Raw genomic sequence first — 27,007 nt, 5'->3', positions numbered from 1 at the left:
TAATTGTACTACTACCTATTAACGGGCCATTAACTATCCTTGCACTTCTCAGAAAAAAATATAAAATAAATATAAATTAAATTACAAAGAAATTTTCTGGACTCCCTGTTGAGTCTCGTAATTATGCCAAGATTAAGGATTTAATAGCTATTGTTACAAAATGTTATGACACTCAGAGATTTAGCAGAGAAAAAAACAAATTAACAAAGAAAGATAGCTTGACTGGAAAAATTATTTTTCTTTTATTTAAAAAATTAAATGAATTCTCCAGTTAATATATAGGTCTATCTTCGTAGACTATATTTAAGCGACTATGTCTTATTATAATTTCATGCAATATCCTCTTCCTACTCCTATTATTCTAATGAAAAATGCTTGTTTATATCTTGATTTTTGTTTCTACATTTTAAAGCTATACATAGTGCCAATGTCCTTCCATGTACATTTTCATTATATATCCTGTAAATATCATTAACAACAAGGAAACGTATTTTGACTATAACACATTAAAAGAATCCCAAAGGTTTATAAATGGTAGTTTTAACCTGACACACATTATCTCTCTTAGCTTTTATGCCTTTATAGTTAATTATTATAATGACTGTAATTATTCAAGTAGTTTATCTGCAAGAATTATTATCTTTTGGACTATAGACAAAATCTGTACTTGAAACACTATTCTCTAAAGTATTTGAAGTAGAAGATGAATTTATAACTACCCAAACATTAGTGGTCCAATGCATGGACTATCTTATGGATGAAATTTAATCAATTGCTATCATTAAAATTATATGAAATAGTATATAACATTTATATGAACATTGTTTTGATGCTTTTCTCCCATTCAATAAAGAATTAAATTATGACACACAGGAATTTTTTAAACTTTGATGTAATAAAGTTGAATAAATGAGCAAAGTAAACATAATTTTTTGAGTGATTTTTGCTATAGGTTGTGTGTGCTTGCCAAAGAGACAGAGAGACAGAAAGCAAGACATGATCCCCCATAGGGGATGGTCACACTACAATCATTTCTCCTCCAATCTCCTCTTGGGACTTTGGGCACACATGAACACATGCCTGGAATGTATTTATAAGGCACCAGGTCCTGGACTTGAGCTGTGGTCAACTACGTGGGAGTCCAGTGATGTAATCATTATGCCAACTGTTGGTCCCAAAATACACATTATTTTATAAACAGAATTGTCTAACAGAGCTATCCTGTCTACATACATCCAAATTAATTATATAACTGTAGCTTAAAATTATAGTGGTGAGAATAATTTAGAAAAACAAACTCAAAATTTGAAACAAAGAAAAACTATAAATCAAGGATTCTTAAACTGAAAGTTTATTACCAAATATGGAGTATGCTATGAGCTGCTACAAAATAATAATTTAAATAAATAAATATATTCATTTTTAATTCTTTCATAGAGTGGAAGGAAAAAAGATAAACAAATTAGAATTATTTATTTAATTTTATTTATTCATTCATTTATTTTAATTTGATCAAAGACAGACATAAAGAAAGAGAGGGTAAATGAGAAAGGAAGCCACTATGTCTGGGACTCAAACCGTGGTTGGACATGTGGGAGTGTCCAGTGCCTTAACCACCATGTCACCTGCTGGGCCCAAGAAAAGAAAATTGTATACTTTAATATAGTACTTGTGGTGCCAGAAGGTGGTGTGGTGGTTAAGGCACTGGACTCTCAAATGGCTGACTACGGTTCGAATCCTGGACCTGGCAGCTTGCTTACTCACTTTCTCCTTCTCTGTCTCTCAAATCAAAAAATAATTATAAATACAATAAAATTAAATAATTCACAGTACTGGTATCTTTCAGAGAATAATTTCAAGTGACTTTTCAGGAAATATTAGTCATTCTCAAATGTGTTCATATCACAAGGGGCTATATGAACACAACCTAGACAAGCTGTCTGTTACCTCTGGCTGAATACCTAAGCCTCCTGGGGCTGTCAGACCTTGCCATAAGCAAACAAAAGAAGTACAGTCCCCGCTACTATCAGTCAGCAATTTTCTCCATTACTGTCACCAGCAACTATTTCACTAGTTTTTAACCATTACTAGAGTAAAATGCAGTCATGCAAAGGGGAAAAGAACCAAGGGGAAAGAAACACCTCATTACAGCTGGCATGATTAGCAGAACTAATGGCACACTGGAGATCAATTTGGAAGACAGGAAGTTCACCCAAAGCAGTAACTTGTCTTAATAAAGTGATGTGGTGGAAAGAAGAGCATAGGCTTCTAAAAGACAGGCATGGTTGGTTTTAAACTCCAACTACTACTCTGACTTCATGGCTCTGTTCTCTTCTTCTTTTCATTTATCCAACATGTTGCTGCTAAAATAATTATGCTAAACTACAATTCTAATTATGTTACACCCACATTCAGAATCCTCCAGTGCCCCCTGCATAGCCCAGAAGATTAAATTTCAACAGCACTGCAGTCAAAATTCTTCATGAGCTTGTCTCAACCACATTGCTATCCTTACCTCTCCCTGGGTACCCTGTTCCTATCCACATGTTCCCACCCAACTTATCTATTTCAGCCAAGGACATTAGTCATTATTTCAACTTGCTCTAAAATTTCCTCCTTCCTCCCTCTACCCACTCTGCTTCTATTGCCAGTTTCTGCCAATCAAAAATCTATCATTCAAAACTCAATTTAAATTATATCTCCTCTAGGAACCAGCCCCCAACCCCTCTATTCTTTTTTAGCATTTTATTTGGATTTCACTTAGTCTATTCAAATTTTGCTTTCTGAGGCACACTTTGAGTTCTATGTATCTTCTCTACTATATTATAAATATTTTAGGGTAGGGACTGTTTTATTAATTACTACAAGCTTCTTATCTCATGTATGTTTGTAGAACTTAACCTAAAAATGTGTAATACTATATACCTCACATAGAAATGGCAATAGATTAGAGTCACTTAGTTTAGAGAATAATAATAATAATAATAGCAATAACAAATATGTAGATAGTGTTTATTGTGTTCCAGGTATTGTTCTAAGTACTCAATAACTCATTTAAAGCTATCAAAAACGCTAAAATTGATGCTATCTTAGTACAATTACTTACTCTTTACAGATGCTAAAACTGAGAAATAGAAATGTTTTTTACCCCATGTCTGACCCTCCACCATATTCCACTCTCTTATTACACTATCTCTGCTGCTTACAGTTGTCTTCAATTCCTTTTCCCCCAACATTTTGTTGACCACACAATATCATAAGTAATCTAACTACTTTCAATAGCAAGTTCAGCTGGTGGTTTCAAGAAAGGCAGTTTCTTGAACTGGTAAGGATATTTCCTTGAAACTTGAAACCTAGAAACAGGTTAGTACTTTGTTCAAATAGTAGGTACAAGAATCTATTGACAGCTCAAGACAGGATAAAAATCCTTAAAACCGGACAACAAAGCTTAGAAGAAAAGCAGCAATATCTTAGTCAAGTCACAGAGTGCTCTTTTATCAGTTCAGACTCATGCACTTAATCTTTCTTCTGTTACTGTTGAGGTTCGATCTTCCAGATTGAACTCTGGGATATAATACTCAACTCCAGACTTTGTCCTTACAATTAAGTTGGAAAATTCATTTTGTAAACCGTAATGATGTATAGCGTATTAATGTTAAAAAAAAGAAAAAAATAATTATTAAAAAAAATGAGAAAAAAAAGAAAAAGAAATGTGGAATAATTTGTCCAAGATCACTATCTAATAAGTAGAATACTGAGATGAGAGTTCAGGCAATCTAGATATAGAATCTGTGTTTTTTTTTTTTTTTTTTGCCATTATACTATGCTATTTTTTCAAAAGGTCTTATGAGTTACTTAAAATAAAATATGAAAAGAATAAAAAATAAAATTAACATAATGACTCTTCTTGTTAGGTTTGAAAAAAATTTAACTTTTGGTCAGCTGTACTTCATTCAAGAAATGAAGTTTTTATCAGAAAGAATAAGGACAAATTTTTGAACAATGAATACTAACAAACGTATTATACTTAATTCTTCTTTATGGTAAATATAAACAAGTGTGATAGAAAAGAATAAAAAACATTTTTCTTGTGAAATATGCAAACTAATTTAAAAATGCTTTCAATGTTTTCAGTTACTATTTAAAAAATATTTAATATGTATTATATTCCAAAGACTTTTATTTTTGGTTAGTAGTAATACTAACTTTAGCTCTTTGATTAATATTATTATCACAATTACTACTTCAGAATTAAATTATACAGTAGTTAATACTTTAAAGTCACAGGAAAAGTTTTTTTATAATGCCCTTTTATAAAAAGGACTGTTTGAATTACTGAATATTTGTGTAAATAATGGATTGGCTCTAACAAAATATAGTATCAGTATATTTTGCAGTTAAATCATTCCTTTTGCTTTTGGCTTTCTCTAAGCCTATTTTTGATGTATCTAACATATTTGGACTTTCTTGTAAATTATTTTTAACTCTAGAAATTTACTTAAGTTTGCATAAATCTATTTAACCTTTATAGAGTTAAATTTAATTAAATGAAGTTCAAACAATCTTGTATCATGTGAAAACAAAATTTTATTCTACAGAGTATAAAGCTGCTAACCAGGAATCCAATGAGAACACAATAAACTGTTGGTTATCTTTTTTTTTCAGTCACATCTTAATCTTATAAGAGTTTAAAACAGATCTGGGGTAGAGGATGGGAGAAGAAACTCATATTTTTTTTCAAATTATCAGATTAGATTTTTTTTCTTAAATCAGAAGTATAGTTTTAAAAACTGTGTAGTAAGTGAAAGGAAATTTAATGAGTATTGTTTTAGTCGAATAAAAACAAAAGGCAATTTATATATGAATTGCCCTGAATTCTTGAGGTTAGAACCTCATCCCTACTTAGAGACTTTGGAACATTATCATAAGCCAATATATTTTTTTAAAGATGCAGACGTAGTTACAGGTCGAATGTATAGGCAATCAAGTGAAAAAATGTCCTCTAGGGGGACCAGCAGTTGGCACAATGGCTATGTTGCTGGACTCCCATGTAGTTGACTGTGGTTCGAGTCCTGGATCTGGTAGCTTATATTCATGTTGGGCGTGTGTGCATGCATGCCCAAGATCCTGAGAGGAGAATGGAAGAGAAGGGATTGCGGCATGGCTATGCCCCCATCGGGGGTGATTTCTCGCTTTCTGTTTCTCTGTCTCTTTCTGGTGAGCGGGCATGCCCTATAGCAAAAAACCTCTACAAAATAAAAGAGAGAGAGAGATGGAGAGAGTAAAATGTCCTCTAGGAAGTTTTGCCTCTTCCTTTCCAAGTCTTCTATTCACATTAATGTCTTGATAATGTCACATTATAATCAGAAAGACTCAAGATATTTTAATTTTTTCAACTAGATAATGGTTTCTTCTAGTTCATTCAAAACTCAATTTGCACTAAAGGGCTTAGCAATAGAAAAAAGAAAGAAATTTTTTTTTTTAAATTTCTTACAGTGTTATCTGGTAAAATAAGATTTCTAAACTTAGAATTCTTACATTAGCTGGGAATTTGAGAGACTTTTAGAGAGAGTTATAAGCAAAAACTACTCTCTTTGGCACATTCTTAGATAAATCAAGTGGAACTATAAAGTGGGAACTTTTACAATGAAGAGCGTGTGATTTGACATCAGGCTTGACTTTCCTGTTTTAGTGAAAGGTAAAGACCTTTTGCAAATGCCCCATAGTTAAAACAGAGCATACCTTCACTGTGAGGGAGTATTTTTACATAGTCAGGGCAATACAATGAACTACTTAATTTATAAAGCAAAGCCAATAACTAAGCATACTAATATAATACAATTAAGTCTATTAAATAATGGGTTCTTATCTATTTTTGAATTACATGGGGAAACCATTCCTGTGTGTGTATATATCCAAATAAATTATAGTTATTAAATGGAAAACAGTTATTTATTTAGTACCATATATAGGCCCAGTACTTTCCAGGACTTGCATGGATACATAATACTCCAACATTTCACAATCCTGGAATGGCCTGAGAGGATGTTTAAAAGTATCATTACTTAGTGTTCTCTTCAGTCTCTGGGTAGGACTAAGGTATAGATATTGTTTACAAGATCCTCTAGCATTTACATATGTGCAGCCAAGGTTAAAATTCCTGCTCCACTGGACCTGCTCCCCTGTAAAACAAGATTCTTTCTGGTGATGCTGGGAGTAGGTAGGTAAGTGGCATAGAAGTATTTGGGAGAGAGAAGGGCTAGGCAAGAGGAAAACAAAATTAATCTAAAGGAAATTAGAGAATAATTAGTTGGCAAGTGGGTTGGACAATAAGTATAATGGGATTTCCATGAGGGCAGCCAGGGAAGAGAACCAATTTATTGGACAATAGTATTGGCAATAGACATACCCTCTATCTTTCAGTGCCTACATTCTTTTAGTGCCTAAATCTTCAAAGATAAACTTAACATAGTATCCACTCTCATGGAGTCATCTTACAAAGTAAACTTACAAATAAATAGCTAGTTTTAATACAATATGGAAATTAAGATCAGGCCAAGGCAATAAACTCAAAATGAGGGATAAAGAAGGCAAGAGGAGGAGCCAGCAGGTAGCATGGTAGTTAAAGTGTTGGTCTTCCACATAGCTGACCACAGCTGGAGTCTCTGACCTGGTGGCTGACACACACACCAGGCACATGTGCTTGCATGCCTAAAATCCCTAAGAGGAGAATGGATTGTGGCAAGCCCATCCCCCTTGGGGAGTGATAGCTCACTTTCCCTCTCATTGTCTCTCTGTCTCTCCAGTAAGCACACACACTTTTTGGCAAAAACATTTAAAAAAAATAGAAAATAATAAAAGGACAAAAAGAACCTCCTCCAAATCTAGGCTAGAGAAGAAAGAAAATGGCTTTTCAAAAGTGAGGTATGTTTGTAGGTTAATCCAGGGTTAAAGGAGTATGCAAGGATGAGGAAGCATGAAAGGACCAATAGAAGTCTGATTGACAATATGTTAATGTGGGCAAGCAGAGAGGATTAGGCTAAAAAGGTAGACAAGATTAGATTTTTCTTTGTTAAAGTGAGAAATTTATATTTATTTTTACTAAAAAATTTTAGAATGCCTTATGAAGTAGAAATTATGAGGCAGGAGTTAACTGGAATCCCAAAAAAGAATTCAGAGACTATAACTTAGAAATTAGCAGGAGAAATGCATAATTTGTTTTATTTATTTATTTTATTTTTTTAACTTTTTAAATTTTATTTTCTTTTATACATTCAAGCACATTATTTAGCTTACAAAGTGAATATTTCAACAGGTGAACATTTCTCCCTAGTCCAGTTGATAAAATTAAAAAATATCTTCAACAGATAATACCACATTTCTTTGTCTCATTAATGCTTTGCCTCTATTTTTCTTCTAAATGTTCTTCCTCAGGCCCTACTCTTCCACACACTCTATATCTGGTATTTATATCCATTTACTGTGTTTCTATATCCTTTAGTTAATCAGTTTCAGTCATAGAGTGCAGACACTCGGTATATATTAAGTGGGGACATACAGTGTCTCCCCTTCATAGCCAGGCTTGCTTCACTCCACAGTAAATCTTCCATATTCTTCCACTTTCTGTCAAAAGCTGGGGTTTTGTTGTTTTTTACAGCTGAATTGTATTCCATAGAGTATATGTGCCACAGTTTTTCTATCCATTCATCTGTTTATGGGCATAATTTGTGCTAACTTCCAACTAAAATTTGCCATTTTATTTGTCAAATATATCATATAAAACTAGGACATAAACTACAGTAATACTAGCAGTATCTATGGCCTCACTGTGAAGAAAAATAAAAGGTATTTTTTTTGGGGGGGAGAGATTTTCGCTATAGGGCACATGCCCTCGCCAGACAGAGAGAGACATAGAGACAGAAAACGAGAAATCACCCCCCAGGGGGGATGGTCACGCCACGCAATCCCTTCTCCTTCATTCTCCTCTCAGGATCTTGGGCACGCACGCACACGCACCCGGCGTGATTTTTTTTTTTTTTTTCCATTAAGAAAGTCGGGGTTTTATTTAGCATTGTATCTGAAGCATTAGCGAAATGAAAGGAAGAAATTAAAGATCAATCTCACATTCAATTTTAAGGGGTCTCTTAATATTGACAGCGTGTAGCCTGTAACCAATTTTGAGAGTATGAAATGTCACATTTACAGTACACAAAATAAGACTTTGGGGCCTTCTATTAAACAGAGATGTTCAGAAGAGTTGTAGTCTTTCTAATCTGTTGTTCTGCCATTTTCCCCAATTCCAAGTTAGAACTCTATGGACAAAACTAACAAAACAGAAGATTTCTACATAAAGAAGCCTCTGAGGGACCCAGCGTGATTTTTAAGCCACCAGGTATAGGACACGAACCGCGGTCGACTACGTGGGAGTCCAGCGACATAGCCATTATGCCAACTGCTGGTTCCCAATAAAAGGTGTTTTAATGCTACTTTAAGGTTGTTGCAGTCATCTAAAAATATTATTAAAATACATTCAATTTGAAATTATGATACCTAAGGACCGGTTTCTAGGCCTTATTATTTAATATGTTAATACAAAAAGCAACATGTTACCATGTGACAAATTTTTATTTTAATATAACTATATTGCACTATATTTTCTATTTTGATAGCCTTATTTGAATATTTTATTACATAATTATGTATTTTACTTTATGCATTTAAAAATCCATAGTCTTTGTCAGTTTGCCCAGTAGATCCATGACACACAAAGAAGTTAAGAAATCCTATACAAAATCTATACCATATTTGTTGTTAATTTTGTAGGGAGAGAAAGAAGAAACAATAATACGAAAAAGACAGAAAATGTCTAGTCCTTGAGAAAAGTCAACAGGGTAAGATTCAAAGCTTATTTAGAAGGAGCAGCATTTCATTCAAGAAGTTGTATCTCTAATGTAACAAGAAAGGAGGTGGAAAAAGCCACACTGCCACAGTTGGTGATGGGAGAGTTAGGATCAACATGTTTGATGGCTTCAATTTTCTAAATGAAATTAAAATGTAAGGTTATTTATCTTCCTTGAAGATATCGCCAGTGCTAATTAATCATGACATAGCCCTGTTGACTATAACCACCATGGGACGTTTTGACCTTTTGCCTTCAGAAGGTCAGCGATCAATACTTGGACTCACACCACATATGGCTCTGCACAGCCCTCAGTCTGACCCCACCGTTCTGAATGTCTCAAACCCTTCTCATAAATCCTCTGGAACGTTATTAGTAAAATCCCCTGTAACTTCAACTTCTTGTCCCTGTGTTCCTTTACCTCCTTGCTCTGATTAAAACCAGATTGTCCCTTGAGAGTACTATATCTCTACCAGTCTTCTCCAGTGTTGGTGGCTTTTTTACTCTGAACCCACATGTGAAGAAGATATTGTCATTGATCCTTCTTGTCTGTTGCTGGCTAATTTTCCATCTCTTCAAACTCAGCTATCCGAGCGAAATGAAAGCAAAATAATAAAAATAAAACTCTAGTTAGTTTGGAGCTCATATGATTAAAACAATACCACACCACCTGCTACCCTCCTCCTTGTTATCATCCACCATCATCCTTTGCCACTCCCTTATTCACTGAGAAGTTTTTCACCCCGATTACTATCTGTCTCCTCATGAAGATGATTCATCATCAATGGATTTCTATTCTCACTGTATCAGTCATCTGGTCATTCAAATCAACCTTAGCCAAAAATGGTGATGTAACTTCTTTAGATTTGCAGTCTCTTATGAAGGAACTAGCCACAGCTGGTTATTGATCCTTGAAATATAGCTGGTGAGCATTTTATTGGGTATCTTCTCAAGTACTACTTCTCTAGGATATCTTTTCCTGGCCACCCTCTCCTTACCTACCTTTTTACTCTGTCATCTTTCTAAACTACTATATTTTTCTTCATAGTCCTTATCATATCTGGAATTACAGTATGTTATTGTTTTATTTTTCATTGTATTGTCTACTGTCTACCTGGCATATTCTTTAATAATAGGATTATAAAATTATAATTAAATAAAATTTAAAGTAACAAAAATATTATTATAGTTGCTAAGGTACTGAGATATTGGTGCAGAGATAAACAAATGAATCAAAAGAATGTTGCGGAATAGGTGGATCAAGTAGACCAAGCAAAAGGAGCGACATTTCATAAAAAGAGAAAGAATACCTCTAATGTAACAAGGAAGGAAAAAAAAAAACATGCAGAAACAGTAGACTGAGGGGGAGTATGTGAATCACTGGGAACTCATATTGTTGAAGAGGATGGAACTTTGTACAGCCACACTTGAAAGCTTATTGTCTTGTTTTGTACAAGTAACACTGACATATCCTATAAGTAGCCATTTTATTTCTTTTTTTTAATTTATTTTTTATTTTATTTATTTATTTGGAGAGGTTTTTGCTATAGGGCACGTGCGCTTGCCAGACAGACAGAGACAGAGAGATAGAAAGCGAGAAATCACCCCCAGAGGGGATGGCCACACCGCCAACCCTTCTCCTCCATTCTCCTCTCAGGATCTTGGGCATGCACGCACACATGCACGGTGTGAGTTTAAGCCACCAGGTCTGGGACTTGAACCGCGGTCGACTATATGGGAGTCTAGCGACATAGCCACTACACTAACTGCTGGTCCCAGCCCTTTTACTTCTGAATATATGCTCTGGAAGCTTTCTTGCATATGATGATGTTTACCAGTATGTTCATAATAACATCAATAAGCAAAATACTGGAAACTTCCCAAATGTCCTTTGTCACAGAATGGATAGCTAAATTGTGCAATATTCATATAATGGAACATACTGCACAGAACTCAAGGTGAATAATAAGAACTATACCTAGTGTTCACTATACGCTAAACAATATTCTTGCTTTACATAAATTAACTCAGTTTTTAAACTCAGACAAGACTAACATTTCTCTTTAAAAATGAAAAAAAAAAAAAAGAGGTACAAAGATGTTCAGAAACACCCAAGGTTATACATGTATAACCAGGATCTGAACTGTGAAATCTAAGTTGTGCTCCCAATTTACCATTCTTCCTCTATAGCAAATAAAGCATAGGTACAAGTAACATGATTGAATCTAAGAAAAACAAAACAAAACAAAACATAAAGTGATTGTAGAAGACTGAAATATATCATATCTTACTTTCACATAGTTCAAAAATAGCAAGACATAGTAAGATATTGTATAAAACTATTCACATATGATAAAAATAATGTTTTAAAACTTAGACAGGAGATGTGGTACTCACCAGAGAGAAAGAATGTTGACAGAGAAAGGGAGAGGAAGAAAGCACCCTATGATTGGGTATGGTAACACTGCAGTGCCTTCTGCTCCATCTCTCCACCCTGTGGGATTTGGGGCATGCCTACATACATGCCCAGTGTGTTTTTAAAGCCCCCAGGGATGTGACTCTAACGGCAAGCTCAGTCATGTGAGAACCAACTGCCTTAACAACTGGACCACAGAGCTAGTCCGATGATCAAATAATTTTACAAATTTAAACAAGGGATGATGTAACATAACATCCAAGGTAGTAACTGCTTCTGGGCAGCATGTGGAAGGAAACAGGGAGAGGATGCAGGTAGTTGCCCCTGCGCTGGGATAGGTAGTATTCTCATTCTTGAGTTGAGTGGTCTGTTCACAGGCTTTTATTTTATTTAGTATACATTCTAACATATTTATATTTTTTAATATGTCATATATTACATTTTAAAAGATATTAAAAGTTATAAACAGAAAGTGAGAAAGTAAATAAAATGAAGTTTGGCTACTCTTTCAAGGTGCTTGATCTGAAAGCAAGGAGGAATGTGATGTTGATAAGTAGCGATAGGGCTAAGGGTGTTTGTGTGTGTCTATAACAGGAGGGTCTGGACCTTGCTAAGATAGATAGGCTAGCCTCGATGGTTTGACTTAGGGTTATTTTGTCCCTCTGGGAATATCTGGCAATGTCTAGAAACTTCTTATTGCCTTGCTATGGGGCAGGTGCTACTGGCATGTAGTGGGTAGAAGCCAGGCCTGCAGCTAAAGCATCTTACAATGCACCAGACAATCCCACCTCCAACTAGGGATTATTCAAACTGTCAGTAGTCCCGAGGCTGAGAAACTCAGGCATAGAGAAAGTAAGGCAGGAAAGATTTAAAAATATGATAGCTAACAAATAATAGAGAGAGCAAGGTTCAGACAAGGCAGGAGAAGAGCAAGGCCCCAACGCGTACATGCTATGTTTTCAGAGTCTGGAGAGCACCATAGAATCAACTCTCTTCATGAGCCCACTCATTCCAGCACATATGTACGAAGCAGACTAAAAACAAATACAGAGGTACTGTCAAAAGTGTTATTGCTACTCATTCCAGAAAAACAAGCAGGACAAGTACAAAATAAGAAATGCAGGTGGGATGAAGTTACTTTAGAGCTAATGAAGTTCAAGAAGCCTCAGGACTACTTCCTGGCACCTGCTCCTACATGGGAGGAGCTCTTGTAATTTTGAAATTTATAAGTTTGAATTAATATGGTCATTGGTCTATGGCCACCTTGCTAGGACACCTAGCTTAGAGATTCCTTTGCAGATAATTAGAGTATGTAAATAAAGTATAGAGGAAAAAAAAAAAAGGAGAATCACTTAAGAGTGAAGTGGGAAAAACACAAACGCAGAAGTGAAAAAAAAAAAAAAAACACATAAATTTGACCAGAAAGAGTGGGTTTATGTATGTGTGTACAGAGAAAGAGAGCAAAAAAGAGGGCACTCTACGCATATGTTTAAAGTAAAATGAGAACTATAGAGAAAATGAAATTAGAGATATGAGAAAGAAAGACAAAATAGGGTGAAATACAATATTTGCTTCTATTCCATCCTACAACCATTCAATCCTACAACCACTACAATAATAGTAAAGGTTTAAAAAGGCATAATTCAAATAGGATAAATGAAATGTCAGCAACACTTTAGAAGTAGAAATGTAGCAACAAGTGTTGAATGACTTTGCACAATAGGAAAGACAGAATGCAAATATCTGGAAGTTGAGAAAAGCTAATAAGCAAGCTGATTCATAATAAAGAACCTCAGAAATTCTCAGAAATCATAAACCTCAAGAGCGAGAAGATGGATGCTGTGAATGAAGTTAGAAGAAACAGGTAAAAGTATGTTTAACAAGTAGAGAGGCGAGATAAGACAAGAAAACAAATCTGACTTACAGGAATTCCAGAAAGAAAATCAAGAGGTGAGTGCAGGGAAGAAAAAAACATCAGAGAAATATAATGAGCATTTTCCAGAGCTGAAAGTCACAGGATCCTCAAGAGAAAGGTCCATTGTGTCCTATTGCGATGCATGAAAAAAGATTGACACTAAGAGAAATATGAGAAAATTTTAAAACATAGAGATTAGAAAGGGGATTACAAATGCGTGGGTTCAGGGGTATGGTAGCAGGAAACAGGTTGCACAACTTTGAAGTTAGAATTCCATCAGACTTTTTGAAGCTAAACTGGACATTTTAAAATAAGGGAGCAAAAATCCTCAAAATTTTGAAGCAAATGATTTTTAGCACAGAATTTTATTTTCATCTATCAACTATTTGTGAAGCCTAAATAGTATAAGTATCAAACGTAACATCAGTTTGAAATTCAACTTTAGATCTTTCTTCAACAGGAAAATATACTGCAGCAAAATATCAGAGTAAACTGAGAAAGATAGGGGATCTAAGAATCTGAGGAGGTATACATTGTGGGACTGAAGGAAGACTCCGCATGATGGTAAAGCCAAAAGAACCATGGAGGATGGCTTTCATGAAGAAACAGAATAAAACAAAAAGTTGAACTAATGTAAACTGAGATTTACTGTGTTAAGAGGAATGTAAAAATTCTGCTAGAGATGTTGGTGAACGACTAAGGAAACTATTATAAAAATCTAAGTAAAAGGAAAACTGTAATAATTTTTGTTTGTTTTTAGTTTTGCTTTAGGACATGCATACTTGCCAGAGTGACAGACAGAAGAGGGAGAGGGAAAGTGAGAAATCACCTCCCACCACCCCCCCCAGGGGGATGGTCGTACCACAATCTTTTCTCCTCCTGGGATTCTGGGTGTGCATGCACATGTGTCTGGTGTGTTTTTCAAGCCACCAGGTCTGGGACTCTAACCATGCAGATGATCATGTAGGATACAGTCACCTTAACCACCATGCCACCACCTGGCCCAAAATGCAATAATTTTTAGTCTCAGAAGAAACAAGTAAATTACAGAAAGAAAGAGAGAGAGAAAGAAAGGAAAAAGAGAAAGAAAAAAGAAATATATGATAAATGTATACTATATGGCTCCATTATTATTCTCCTATTATCTAATAATAGAAACATACAATTATTATTTAACTAAAACTTGTGGCATAACCATATTGGGAAGATAGGGGGAGTAACTGGAGGGTTGTTGGCAAAGCATGGTATGCAGACATCTAAAGTGTTGTACTGCAAGTAGACTAATTCATCCTCTCTATAGTTAAAGATGTCTAAAATGAACGATACAAGAAAGAACAGTACACAAATGTTATTAGAACTATAGAAATAAGAGCCAGATGAAATAGCAAAATGTTTAAAATAATTCCCTCTAGGGATAGAGGACTGGAAGGAACCATGAGATACACTGCTTTTCATCATAATTTTTTAAATGACCTTATGAAATATAAACATGACACATTTTGACAAAAATAAATGGCAGAGGGTATATTATAAAACACACAAATGCATATAAAAAAATCATTGAATTCTAAAAATCTCTGTATGTTTGTGTAAGATTCATACGAGTCTAAAAATATTTGGTTCAATTTAACTCTGTACCACTATATACTACAAGTACCATAACATTTTCCTCCGCGCCAGAGCTAACCTTGTCCAAGAGTAATGGGCACTTGCTTATTTTAATGATACATGATAATAGATCATGCTAACAAAGCATCCACCTGAATTAGTGATATTACTAACAGAGCCTCGGTGAGGTTACAATTAGGTCACTTTTCCATATTTCTTCAAGCTTGGATTTGGGAGTAATAAAGCCTAGAGAAACTGTTCCAAACCCAGTTCTTAGGATAGTGGGTGTGGTGGCAAGGGTCATCAGGTCAGAAGAATGTCAGAAGTAACAGGCAGGAGTACCTGGAAATTCAGATATCAGTAGTGTGCTAGAAATGTTTATACAAAATGATTTATAAACTTTTCTCAAAAGGATTTCATTTTTAATGCATATTGTATTTCAATAAAATAATCTCTCAAAATTGTCAAGAGGTCAACATGGTTGAAGAAATGCAAGTAACATCCTTGCAACACCCCACCCCAACTTTTTACCCTCCTGAAATATAGTTTGATGTTTCTATACCTCTCTATAGCCGTCACTGATTTGTTCCAAGCTGAGGGAATACACGAGGTCCCTGCCTCCCACAAAGAGTCGCTCTTGATATTCATCCAGCAGCATTGTATGGAGGTCAAGAAATCCGAAAGGGCTATGAAATATTGATGTTCTGTTTAGATCCAAGAGTTCTGAAAAGCAAACAGATATATGCATACTAAACACATGAGAAAATGCAAATACCTTTTTAACGTTTTTCTCATGGATCTCTTTTCATCCCTATTGGAACTGAGTCATTAACATTTATTTTATCATAAATATATGGCCTGTAAGTTATATTGTTCAAAAAGATTAGAAATATATAGTACAACTGGCAAAAATCTATCATGTGCTCAAATTCATTTTTTTAAATTTTGTGAATCTGTAAATTTCAACTCAGTTTTATATGCAAGATAAATATTATATTTATTGATACAAAAAAATCATCCACATCAGAATGAATACAACCCCAAATAATGTTTCTAATTGAAATTGACTTGGAATGTCAAAATCAAATCAAATTGTCCAAGTCTGTAAACTACCAGTGATGTTAATGCTTTACTGGACAGTTGAAAATACTGGAGCTAAAATATTAACATTAAATATTTATATTAATAGAGATGTCAATATGGAAACATTCAGACAGTGGGGATGATGCAGGTGGCATGTGGTTAAGGAACTGGACTCACATGGTTGACCATGGTTTGAGTTCTGGGCCTGGAGGCTTGAAACTCATGTCAGGTGCATGTGTATGCGTACCCAAAATCCCGAGGGGACAATGGAGAAGGGATTGCAATGAGGCCATCCCCCTGAGTGGTGGTTTCTTACTTTTTCAAACTGTCTCTCGTGAGTGCACATGCCCTATAGCAAAAATCTCTCTGAAAAAAATAATAATAATAAGTGGTTATCACCGATAAAGCCAATCGAAATCTATTTTCTACCACTGTGATTTTGGCTACAGTTCATATTTACCTCAGAAGTTACTCACTAAATATTTCAGTTACACATATGCATTTCATTTTAAGAAGTCAGAATCTGGTAAACTCGACTTGTGTATGCATTTGTTTATTGGTTGATTAAAGGTATTTTACTGCATATACCTGTTCAATAGCTACGGTTGATAAAATGGAATGTGAGAGCTTTTGGTGATGAGACAGAATATCTCCCCAAGACTAGACCCAGCATACAGAAGAATTCCTGAATGTGTAGGAAATATTTATAGGTTAGAAGATAACCTTCTTTTCCAAAGACCAGTTCCTAATATGTCTGACAGAGAATGTGACATTTTGTTGATTGTGACACCAAAATCCAAGTAATATTCTAATGTGAAGTCTGCGAAATTTATAGCATTTGCCTACTCTTATTTCTTCTCCCTCTGAAAAAGCAGAGATGACGTATCTCTTCCCCACTATTAAGAATGCATGCGTGCTTTTAAAAACATATTGTGGGACCAGCAGATGTATAATACTTACGTTGCAGGTCTCCCACGTTGTTGACCACTGTTCGTGGCCTAGACCTAGAGGCTGAAAAGTCACATCAGGTATATGTACATGCATGCGCAAGATCCCAAGAGGAGATGGAGGAGGAATTATGGCATGGTCATTCCCACTGTGGGTGGGGGTGATTTCCCGCTTTTTGCTTTGTCTTTCTGCCTCTCTGGTGAGCAACTGTGCCTTATAGCAAAAATCTCTCCCTCAAAATAAAAAAATAAGAAAAATCACACTATATGCCATAAAGATGTACAATACTTAAATGTAAGTAAGAAATTATAAAATAAAACAATATTTTGTGGAAAAAAAAAAGATTGTATTCCAGTCCATCTGCCATGGTACAGCAGCAACAGTATGCAGGAGGCCATATGGAAGTTCAGGGTTTGGTTCTCAGGTTGAACTGTACATTCAGTGTGCACACATGCTGGGAAGGATGGGGAAGGTGGGTGCTTACTGGTGATGGTTGTCTCTCTTTGTCTCCCTCTCTTATACAAAAAGTTGATAAATCAAAAAAAAAAAGGAAAAGAAAAGAAAAATAAAACAAGGAATAAAAAGGAGAAAAAAGTAGTGTATTTCTTGAGTACATCTCTATGCTGATATTAATCATGCCCCAAATTTTGTGGAGTAAGGTTGTTTTCAGTTTAAAATAAGCAATAGTACTAAAATCAAAATATCTCTTATAAGGACAAAGCTTGAGATATTGATCCATTTGACTATTCACCTGAAAGAAAAAGTCTGAATATAGGTTTTAGGGAATAATGGAAGAAGTATTACATTTTATTTGGATAGACAAAGAAGAGGACTTGGGAGATTAAAGATTCTTGAATCCTGAAAGATATATTTTCCCATTTAATAATTGTGTCAACAATCATACTGTTTTCTTCAGTGGGCACTTATGAACAACAAGAGAAGTACATTTATGGAATTTAATATCATGACAAAAATACAGACTGAAGTTGTCTGCTGTCACTATACTTTGTCTTTATACATAAGCATTTATGATTTTATACCAGGGTTCCTAAGTGAACTCTTATTCAGAAAAGTTTCTTCAGCTTTTTTGAGAGATTTCTAATATTTTCTAATTTTTATACACAGCGAAATCATTATCTAAACTATTCAACTTATCAAAGAAAGACTAAATATTAGCTAGAATTAATAAGTTTCAAAACTATAGAATTACCAAAACACAAAAGATGTAGAGTTTAAGAGATTAAGTTTGTTAGAAAATATAAGGAATTCCCTTTAGAGTTCAAAAATGAAAGGACCTACAGTCAAGTCTTGCCACTGTGGAGGCATCTGTACTAATATTTTAAAAGTCTGAGCTGGAATGAGTCGCAGCCTAATCAGTGAAGGATGTGCTCCATGAGTGAATTCCATCTAGAGATGACCTTACTTCCTTCCCATTGCGGTCATTAGTACGTTATTACCTCCGTATACACATGACAAAATAGCCATTCCCATTTCTTTTTATGACTTGACAGTTTTTACTAAATTTATTCTAATTCTAGTAGTCTAAAGATTATAGTTCTTACTTGTTAAAAATAAAGAAAATTACTAGGAGCAGCAGATGGCGTCATGCTTACAATGCTGGACTGCCACATGGCCGATTGTGGTTGAGTCCCAGATCTGGTGATTTCAAACTCATGCTGGGTGTGTGTGCATGTGTGCCCAGAATCCCAAGAGGAGAATGGAGCAGAAGAGATTTGGTGTGGCTACACCTTCTAGCAGATAATTTCTCACTTTCTGTCTGTCTCTCTCTCTGTCTCTCTGGTGAACACACATGCCCTATAGCAAAAATCTCTCTAAAAAATAATAAAAAAGAAAAATATTAAATCACCAATCTTATTTTATTCTAATATGTTAGATCTCTTTCTACCCATCTTCCTTCTCTAAGGTTATCAGATGAGGTCACAAAAATGTACTTACGTTTCTGTGGAAACATAGTTTGGGGAACACAAAGGAAAAAGACTAAAGTGTGCATTCAACAAATGGAGATTTCGTAAGTTTTTTTTAAATGTTCTTTATCACTTTTTTCCAAAATGATAAACCACAAAGTAGTAGTTTAAATTACCATGTTTTAGTTTACTGATGAAGAAACATATGACTAACTTATAGACATACATTATCTATAAAGAAATGAGTATTAGGGATAGCAGGTGGCTTGAAGGTTAAAGTGACTGAATCCCGAATGGCAGACTCTGAGATTTTTGTCTGAGACCCAGCAGTTTGAAAATCATGCTGGACATGTGTACACGTGCATATCATTCCTCCTGGGGGGTGATTTCTCACTATCTCTGTCTCTTTCTATCTCTCTCTGGTGAACACATGTGCCATATATCAAAAACAACAACAACAATAACAAAAAAGTATTATAATACAACAGATGTGTATGTCATAACTGAAAGTTCCGTAGACTGATAATCTGAAGGCTTACATTCTAGTCTTGGCTTTGACACTAATTGTCTACTTAGCCTTGCACAACTTCTTAACTTCTTTAGATTGGATTCCTTGCTCTTCTCTCTTTAAAATGTTCAACTCTGAATTGTATTTAAAATATAGAAGTAAATCAATGTAAAAAAAAAAAGCAGACAAATTCAACAAATAGATGTTATATGTTCTTTAAAATATAATCTTGAGCCTTTATTCTTGGAAACATTAAAAGAAAAGACTGGTTAGTAAGCAAGTCTAAATATTACATGTCCCTTACTTCAACTTGGCTAACAAGAAACCATCAAAAAAATTCATTTACATCATTTAATATATTTAAACAGTTATAGGGTCACAGAACTTTTATTTTCTTATAGAGCTGTTCGGAGATTATTTAGCCTGATTCAATTCTTACTGCCTCAGAGAACTTCTGCCAAGATATGTCTAGATACATAAAACTGAATATTATTACACGTCTTAGGTGAGAAGAAATTCCATTTAATCTATGAAGATATGTCGTAGGATAATTTATAGTCTTTTTAATATTGTTAGAACACCCCCAACAAACAGACCCTAGTTTTCTTGAAACATTTTTGCATTTTGAGAGTGGTTAAGTAGATTGAATGCTTCTACCACTCTCTTCCCGGATCTTTCCAGTGTCACACAGCAGATCAGGGCCAATGACTGAATTCCTAAGATGTTCAGACTTGTCAGTAGACATATTCTTTCTCTAATGAAAACATTTGCACTAACAAACATATGTCAGTGTAATCATTGCACTAAAGAAAACATTTTGGTGCAATAGTTTGTTTTTAGTTTCACTTGTTTCTGTAAGTATAAATCCTGACTATGATCATTAATTTTCTCTAAGAACTAAACTATCCTGGATAACTGGATATAATTTTCTAGTTGTCTTGACTTTAAGTCAGGAAAAGTTGAAAGTATCCATAATAGATAGATGTTTGTGCTTTAGACATATATCTTGTATAATGGACACAGAGTCACTCTATGAAAGAAACATTTTATGTGCACATATATTATTTATTTATTATTATTTATTCAATATTTTCTCCATTATTCTACTTTTATTTATTTGAATTTTAAGCTACCTCTTCCAAAAGGGAAATGAGATTATTTATACAAATATTTTCATTTGAATAAGTCAATGTATTAATATTTCTAGGGAAGCAAAGTAAGAGACAAATAGGATACAATGAGAAAGCTTGCATAAATTCAACTGTGTCAGATTCTAATATCTGATAGATTATTACATCAAATCCTCAATTGACATCAGGCTTCCTAAAATCTAGTCACTATGAAAGTCACTATACTACCAGCAAAAACAAACAAAACAAAACAAAACCTTTATCAATGCTTAGGATTCTTATCTAGAATTAGGGATTAAAAATTTGTTTTTCTAAGGTCATCTTGATGGGAATATTGAAAATTGCTATGGTACACACTCAACATTTATAAGAAATAGGATATCAAGTTCTATACTGTTGCTTAAAATCACATCCCTTAATGTAGACCAACTTTTGGGCCATTTGGTGGTGTGGTGGTTGGGGCAGCTGAATCCCATATAATTGACTGCACAGTTCAAGTTCCTGACATAGAGACTTAAAAGATGTCAGGTGCATGTATTTGCATGCCCAAAATCTCAAGAGAAGAGTAGAGGACAAGGGACTATGGCATGGCTGTCCCTGTAGGGTACTTTCTTTCTCTCTTTCTCTCTCTCTTTCTCTGTCTGTCTTTGGTGAGCACTTTAACCCTATAGCAGGTTCCACATGGTTAAGCATGGTTTGAATTCCAGTCTGGTCGCTTGAAAAACATGCTCGGTGAATATGTGTGCTGGCTCAAAATCCTGACAGGATGGAGAAATGGAGGAAAGAGGATGGCAGAATGATTATGTCCTATTGCGGATTGCTTTCTCTTTCTCTAGGTAGTAATTAAACACACACACACACACACACACACACACACACACACACACACAAATTAATTTGTCTAAAAGGAATTCAACATCATTAGCCAAATAAAAAATATCAATTTAAACATTATTTTTTAAAGTTATAAATATCAGTGGAAATGATATTCAGGGTATTGCTGTTAGGACTCTTCTAGTGGCCAATATAACATTTTATATCATGTAAATTTTCTCCAGTGAAATGTACTACTTTATTAAAAACAAAATTATATTTTATAAATAAAAGGAGAAGGGGTGGAAAATACCTCCTTGTTTTATGCAATGGAGAGTCCCACTGTGACTATCAAGATGATAGTAATGGTTAATTAACATTTATTAGTTAATGTATCACATACTACCAAAGGGCTAGACATTTATCATCTCTTTTAATTATAATGTTACTTCTTTGGAATTGCTACCACCTCTATATTCTACATGTAAAACCAGAAGTTTTTAAAGATTCATGGTTAGGTTATTTGCGTAGTTAAGGTTATTTGGCCAGTGTTGTTTCCAAAATGTGAATGTGAGAAGTTGACCAGGGAGCATTGCTATTAAAAACGCATTGAGCCCAGCTTAGCAGTACACTAGTACTGCTCAGGTAATGCTGAATCCATTTGGAAGATTGCTAGTTCAGTTCCTTGGTGGACCTGTATACAGTGGGCACTATTCTGATTTGGAGTGGATGGCAAGGTTCAGGAGTTGGGTGAGACAGTAGTGTAAGACCCTGTTGAAAGTGCTTTCCTTTCTCTTCCTCTCTCTTTCTGTTTCTCACTATTATGAAAGAAATAAACAAACAAACAAACTGCATGTGAGATGGGGTGTCAAATATCATTGTAAATGCTAACAGCTTAGTCATCAGAAGTTTTGGGCCCAGGGTCAAAGAGCAAAAATATTGACTTGTTAAAAGCTTACTACATATTAGCCAGTCTATGAAAGAGAGATATTATATGTCCCCACTTAAATACCGACTGTCCACAGTCTATGGTAGAGATTGAAAGATTGGAGGACATAAAAGCAGTGAAAATAGTCATGGACACTGGAGACAGTGTGGAAAGAGGGTGGGAGAGAGGAAGAGTATATGGAAGGAAATCATGGAGAAAAAATAGAGAGGCAAGATATTTGTGGGACACAGAAATGGTGTATTATCTGATGATGAAAACATGTATAGTATTCTCAGCTGGACTGGTCTGAGCTGTATTTCATGTTGAGTAAATTCTCTTTACAAGTCAAATGATGTATAGCAATCGAATGTTAAAAAAATAAGAATAATAATAGAAAATAAAATTTAAAAACTTGCTAATCATTAATAGTAACTCTATAGACTGTTATATATAAAACTCCCTAAAAAAGCAATGAGAAAAGTGTGGTCTATTAAGAGATTATAACATAGCAGAAATTTAATGCATTTTTACAGATCCTTACATGAACAATAAGGTAGAACACAAGGTTTGTCCAATATTTAACAATGTGATGAATATAATTTGAATGTATTAAATAGCTACGAGATCAATAGGAAAATTCAGGCTGATACCGATTTTAATTACCTTTAGTTTGTATTTTAGAAATGGTTTGACATTACTACAGAATTTTTTATGATGCTCTGATTCAATTTGTGAGATTTTTTAGTTTTAGACATCTTAACTTTTGAGAAAATTGAAATGTTTTCACCTAATTTTTTAACACACTTTCACAATGTCTTGAAAGTATTTTTGTGGTATCCTATAGACAAAATAAAGCCAAGCAAGACATTTTCCTGACTTCTTAAGAATTCTTTTTATCTGTTTTTTAGAACCAGTACTTGATGACATGAATGATCTTAACTGCAAATCATAATCCACGTTAGCAGTGGCTAACATGTTTATCCCTTTGCACTGCTTCAAGCTTCCTAGATGAAAGAAACAAAATATACAGGAAGAGAGGGACAAAAGAAACGCTAATCGCAGGTAATCTCCAGAAAACAGCGGAGATAATGGACAGTGCTGACTCTGTTAAAAGGAGGGCGCTCATCTTGAGTTCTTCCTACTCTAAAAATAACACGAATTACTTGGGGGAGGGAGTGGACAAAGAAACAAGATGAAACTGAAATGTACCAACTCAGAGTTCATCCGGAAATTTTCTAAAGAGGGAACTAATTATTATTGCTAAGCTGCAATGCTAATTATCAGCTGTCAATGAAGATACACACGGAGGATTTAGTCATTTCCTCTCATGGCCTTTCTTTTTAACCTGCAAAGGAAATAGTTTAAAAACTCTGACATCAGTATATTTCAGAGGCAGTTCTCTACACTTTGTCAAAATATATTTAAATTCCACACTTCCACGTGTGAGATGGAGGAGGGGAGAGTAAGCAGTTTTCAGCTCTCAAACAAAAATAGATTTCCAGAGGAAAGGTGTTTCCTTCTCCATTGCGCACGTCTTTTTCTGCTGTCACCTGTCAGCTACGGACTTCCTGAGAACCAGGAGTTTAACAAATCTTGTCATTTTTCTGAACTAATTATTTCATGTGCGTTCATTCAAAAAAAATATAAGATTGCAGACATGATAAGTGTTAGGATGAAGATGAAATATAAATTGAGTCATTAGAAATTTTCTTGAACATCTCAGGACCAGCAGATGGCGTAACGGATAGGTCCTGGACTTCTATGTAGTCTACCACGATTTGAGTCCCAGACCTGGTGGCTTAAACTCATGCCGGGCACGTGTGCGTGTGTGCCCAATATCCAGAGAGAATGGAGGAGAAGGGATTACAACGTGGCCATTCCCCTGGGGGGTGATTTCTCGCTTTTTGTCTTTCTCTGTCTTTCTGCCAAGCGCACACACCCTATAGCAAAAATTTCACAAAAAAAGAAAAAGAAAAAAAAAATTTCTTGAACATCTCAATAGTTAAAAAGGAAAAGGTTTCTTACAACATGCTTTGATGATTTTGCCAGATCTGAGTGATGATCACTAATGGAGTGTAATAATGTTGAAACTGATTCATAAAGGTAAAACAACTAGACCACATGGGAAAGGCCAGTTCATGGGTGTACGTCCTGGGACTTCCTTGACACGTCTTGCTTATATGTATGATCATGATTCAGGCTGGTTAAGACCAGGGGTGGATCAGAGGATGGGGACACAAGGAACAAAGAATAAGTGATAAGCTATTTAAAAAGTGTAAATGGGATAACTCAATGATTTGCTAATTGCTCTTTTTAACAATGGACAACAGCTAGCCTTTCATAAATTTTTTTTGAGCTTTCAGGTTCTATCTTTTCAAGTTAAGGGTACATAGTAAAAGCATTGTACTGCTTCCAGTTTTTCTTTACTCTTCTTTTTACAAATACTTATTTATTTAACTTTATTTATTATTATTATTCAATTTGGCTAGAAAGAGGAGAATGAGAAAGCAAGCTGCCAGGTCCAGGACTTGAACTGCAGTCAACCACATGAGAGTCCAGTGCCTTAACCACCATGCCACATGCTGGCCTTTTCCCCAGCTTTTCAATCATAAACTATTTCCAATGAAAACTAAGAGTTCAAATACATAGTAACAGCTTAGACATAAAATAGCCTTTTCTTTTTCAGTTAAATAAAACAACATAATGTAATTCAGAATTTCAAGGTTCCTTGTGTTCCTAAGTAAATTGTTAATGTTCTGATTTACAGGTTTCTTGTCCTTTTTCTGAATGAGAGATCATTGTGGGACAAGTTCACAAAGAATCATTGTCTATTCATGCATTGTGTGTGTGTGTGTGTGTTGTGATTATTGTGTTTGTTTAACTAAACAAAATGATAAACTATAAGGAGCTACATCTTAAAACCCAGTGATTTAAAAATTTATTTCTGATTTCCATCAATGTTTAATTATGATTATATCATTTCATCAAAGGCTAAAGGAGCAAGTTCTATATGAAGAGCTTGCTAAACTGAGCCAGTGTTCTGGGGGTACCCTTTACTCGGATTGCAGGGAGTCATTCATTCAGACTTCCTCTGGGACTTGAAAAGTAGAGCACGTTACACTAAATGTAAGGAGAAAGCCTTCAAAGTCTATAACAGCAAGTTTACCAACAGATTTTGATATGCATAATGGCCAGAAGGAGGCAAGAGAATGGTGGTTGGAAGAACATTTTTCATAAAAAACAAAAACAAACAAAAAAAACAGCGAGGGAAATGATGATAGCAAAACAAGGTGAACTGTGGAGAGAGAATGTTGAAGGTGTTAATGGAAGACAGGTAGGTATCAAATTTTACAAAATAAGATAAATGTATTCTTTTTTAATTTAAGCTTTTTAGTATTGGGAGGACAGATTATAATTCAATTTGGTGACAAATTTAATATATAGAACACCTGCTGCTTTGGACATCATATCTGGATTTTCAGAGGAATGACAAGGATTAAAATGTTTTTGTAAAAATAACATAAATTGGGGCCAGCAGATGACATAGCAGTTACATCGTTGGACTCCTACATGACTGACCACCGCTTGAGTCCTGGATCAGGTGGCTTGAAAATCACACCAGGCGTGCATGTGTGAGAAGGATTGAGGCATGACCACCCTCCCTGGTGTGTGATTAAGGACTGAGGCATGACCACCCTCCCTGGTGTGTGATTTCTCACTTTCTCTCTCACTGTCTCTGTCCTTCTCCAGTGAGTCCACATGCTCTCAAGCACTCATGTGTGCACGCACACACACACATGTACACACACAATGTTAAGAATCAGAAGTGTATAAAGAACATTCTCAGTCTTCCATAGGTTGAATTTGAACATCAGTAAACTCCTAGGCACAACCACTTAGCTGACAGTTATGCAGAAATTAAAAAAGTGTAGCCTTGCCCACAGAGGAGCAAGATTCTTTCTTATGAGGAAAATATAACACTCAAAATCAACCCTTAAACCTTATGTCTCATTTAACTATGTGTTGGTTTCTGGATGCTTGTCTGTGAGAATTCTTGAATTTTAAGAAATAAATGTTTTACATTAGGATGTTTTAGACATTCAGTCAAAGCAAGAGTTAAGAAAGCTAAGGAGCTATGTGAAATACTGTAATATATTTCTACAATATTAGGCTTATTAATATTTTTTTTGTGGAGAGGTTTTGGTTATAGGGCACGAATGCTCAACAGAAAGACGGAGAGAGACAGAAAGTGAGAAATCACCCCCCCAGTGGGGATGGCCACACCGCAATCCTTCTCCTCAATTCTCCTCTGGGGATCTTGGGCATGCACACGTGCCCAGCGTGAGTTTAAGTGAGTTTAAGTCCCTGGTGGGTCTGGGATTTAAACCACAGTGGACTACATGGGAGTCCAGCGACATAGTCATTACACTAACTGCTTGTCCCACCTTATTTAATATTAAAACTTACCTTGGAGCAGAGGGATGAAACATATCTACAAAGTGTTCTCATTATTATAATAGTCTGCATGCTGTAGTTTTGATCAGAATCCAAACATCTTTTTAAAAAATGTTTTTGGGATCAGCAGATGGCGTAATGGTTATGTTGCCAGACTCCCATATAGTTGACCACGGTTTGAGTCCTGGACCCAGTGGACTACATGGGAGTCCAGCGACATTAACCATTATGCCAACTGCTGGTTCCATTATTACCATTATTTTAACTTGACCAAAGAAAGATAGAAATGGGGACGGGAGGAGTGAGAAAGTAATCTGCAAGGTCCGGAACTCAAACCATGGTCAGCCAGAAGGGAGTTTAGTGCCTTAACCATCATGCC

The 27,007-nt window shown here is 35.1% G+C and overlaps 1 protein-coding gene across 1 annotated transcript in view; it reads right to left on the bottom strand.

Moving 5' to 3' along the window:
- The window catches only part of SEMA3E (semaphorin 3E), a 302,659-nt gene that overhangs the window by 108,642 nt on the left and 167,010 nt on the right, over positions 1–27,007 (bottom strand). Inside the window, exon 2 of the mRNA XM_006155761.2 lies at positions 15,401–15,561. Within this exon, the coding sequence (XP_006155823.1) occupies positions 15,401–15,561 (161 nt within the window). The remainder of the gene's footprint in view (positions 1–15,400; positions 15,562–27,007) is intronic.

Source organism: Tupaia chinensis, unplaced genomic scaffold, assembly GCF_000334495.1.
Source record: "Tupaia chinensis unplaced genomic scaffold, TupChi_1.0 Scaffold000466_1, whole genome shotgun sequence".
NCBI lineage: Eukaryota > Metazoa > Chordata > Mammalia > Scandentia > Tupaiidae > Tupaia > Tupaia belangeri.
This window is presented reverse-complemented; position numbering and strand designations above follow the sequence as displayed.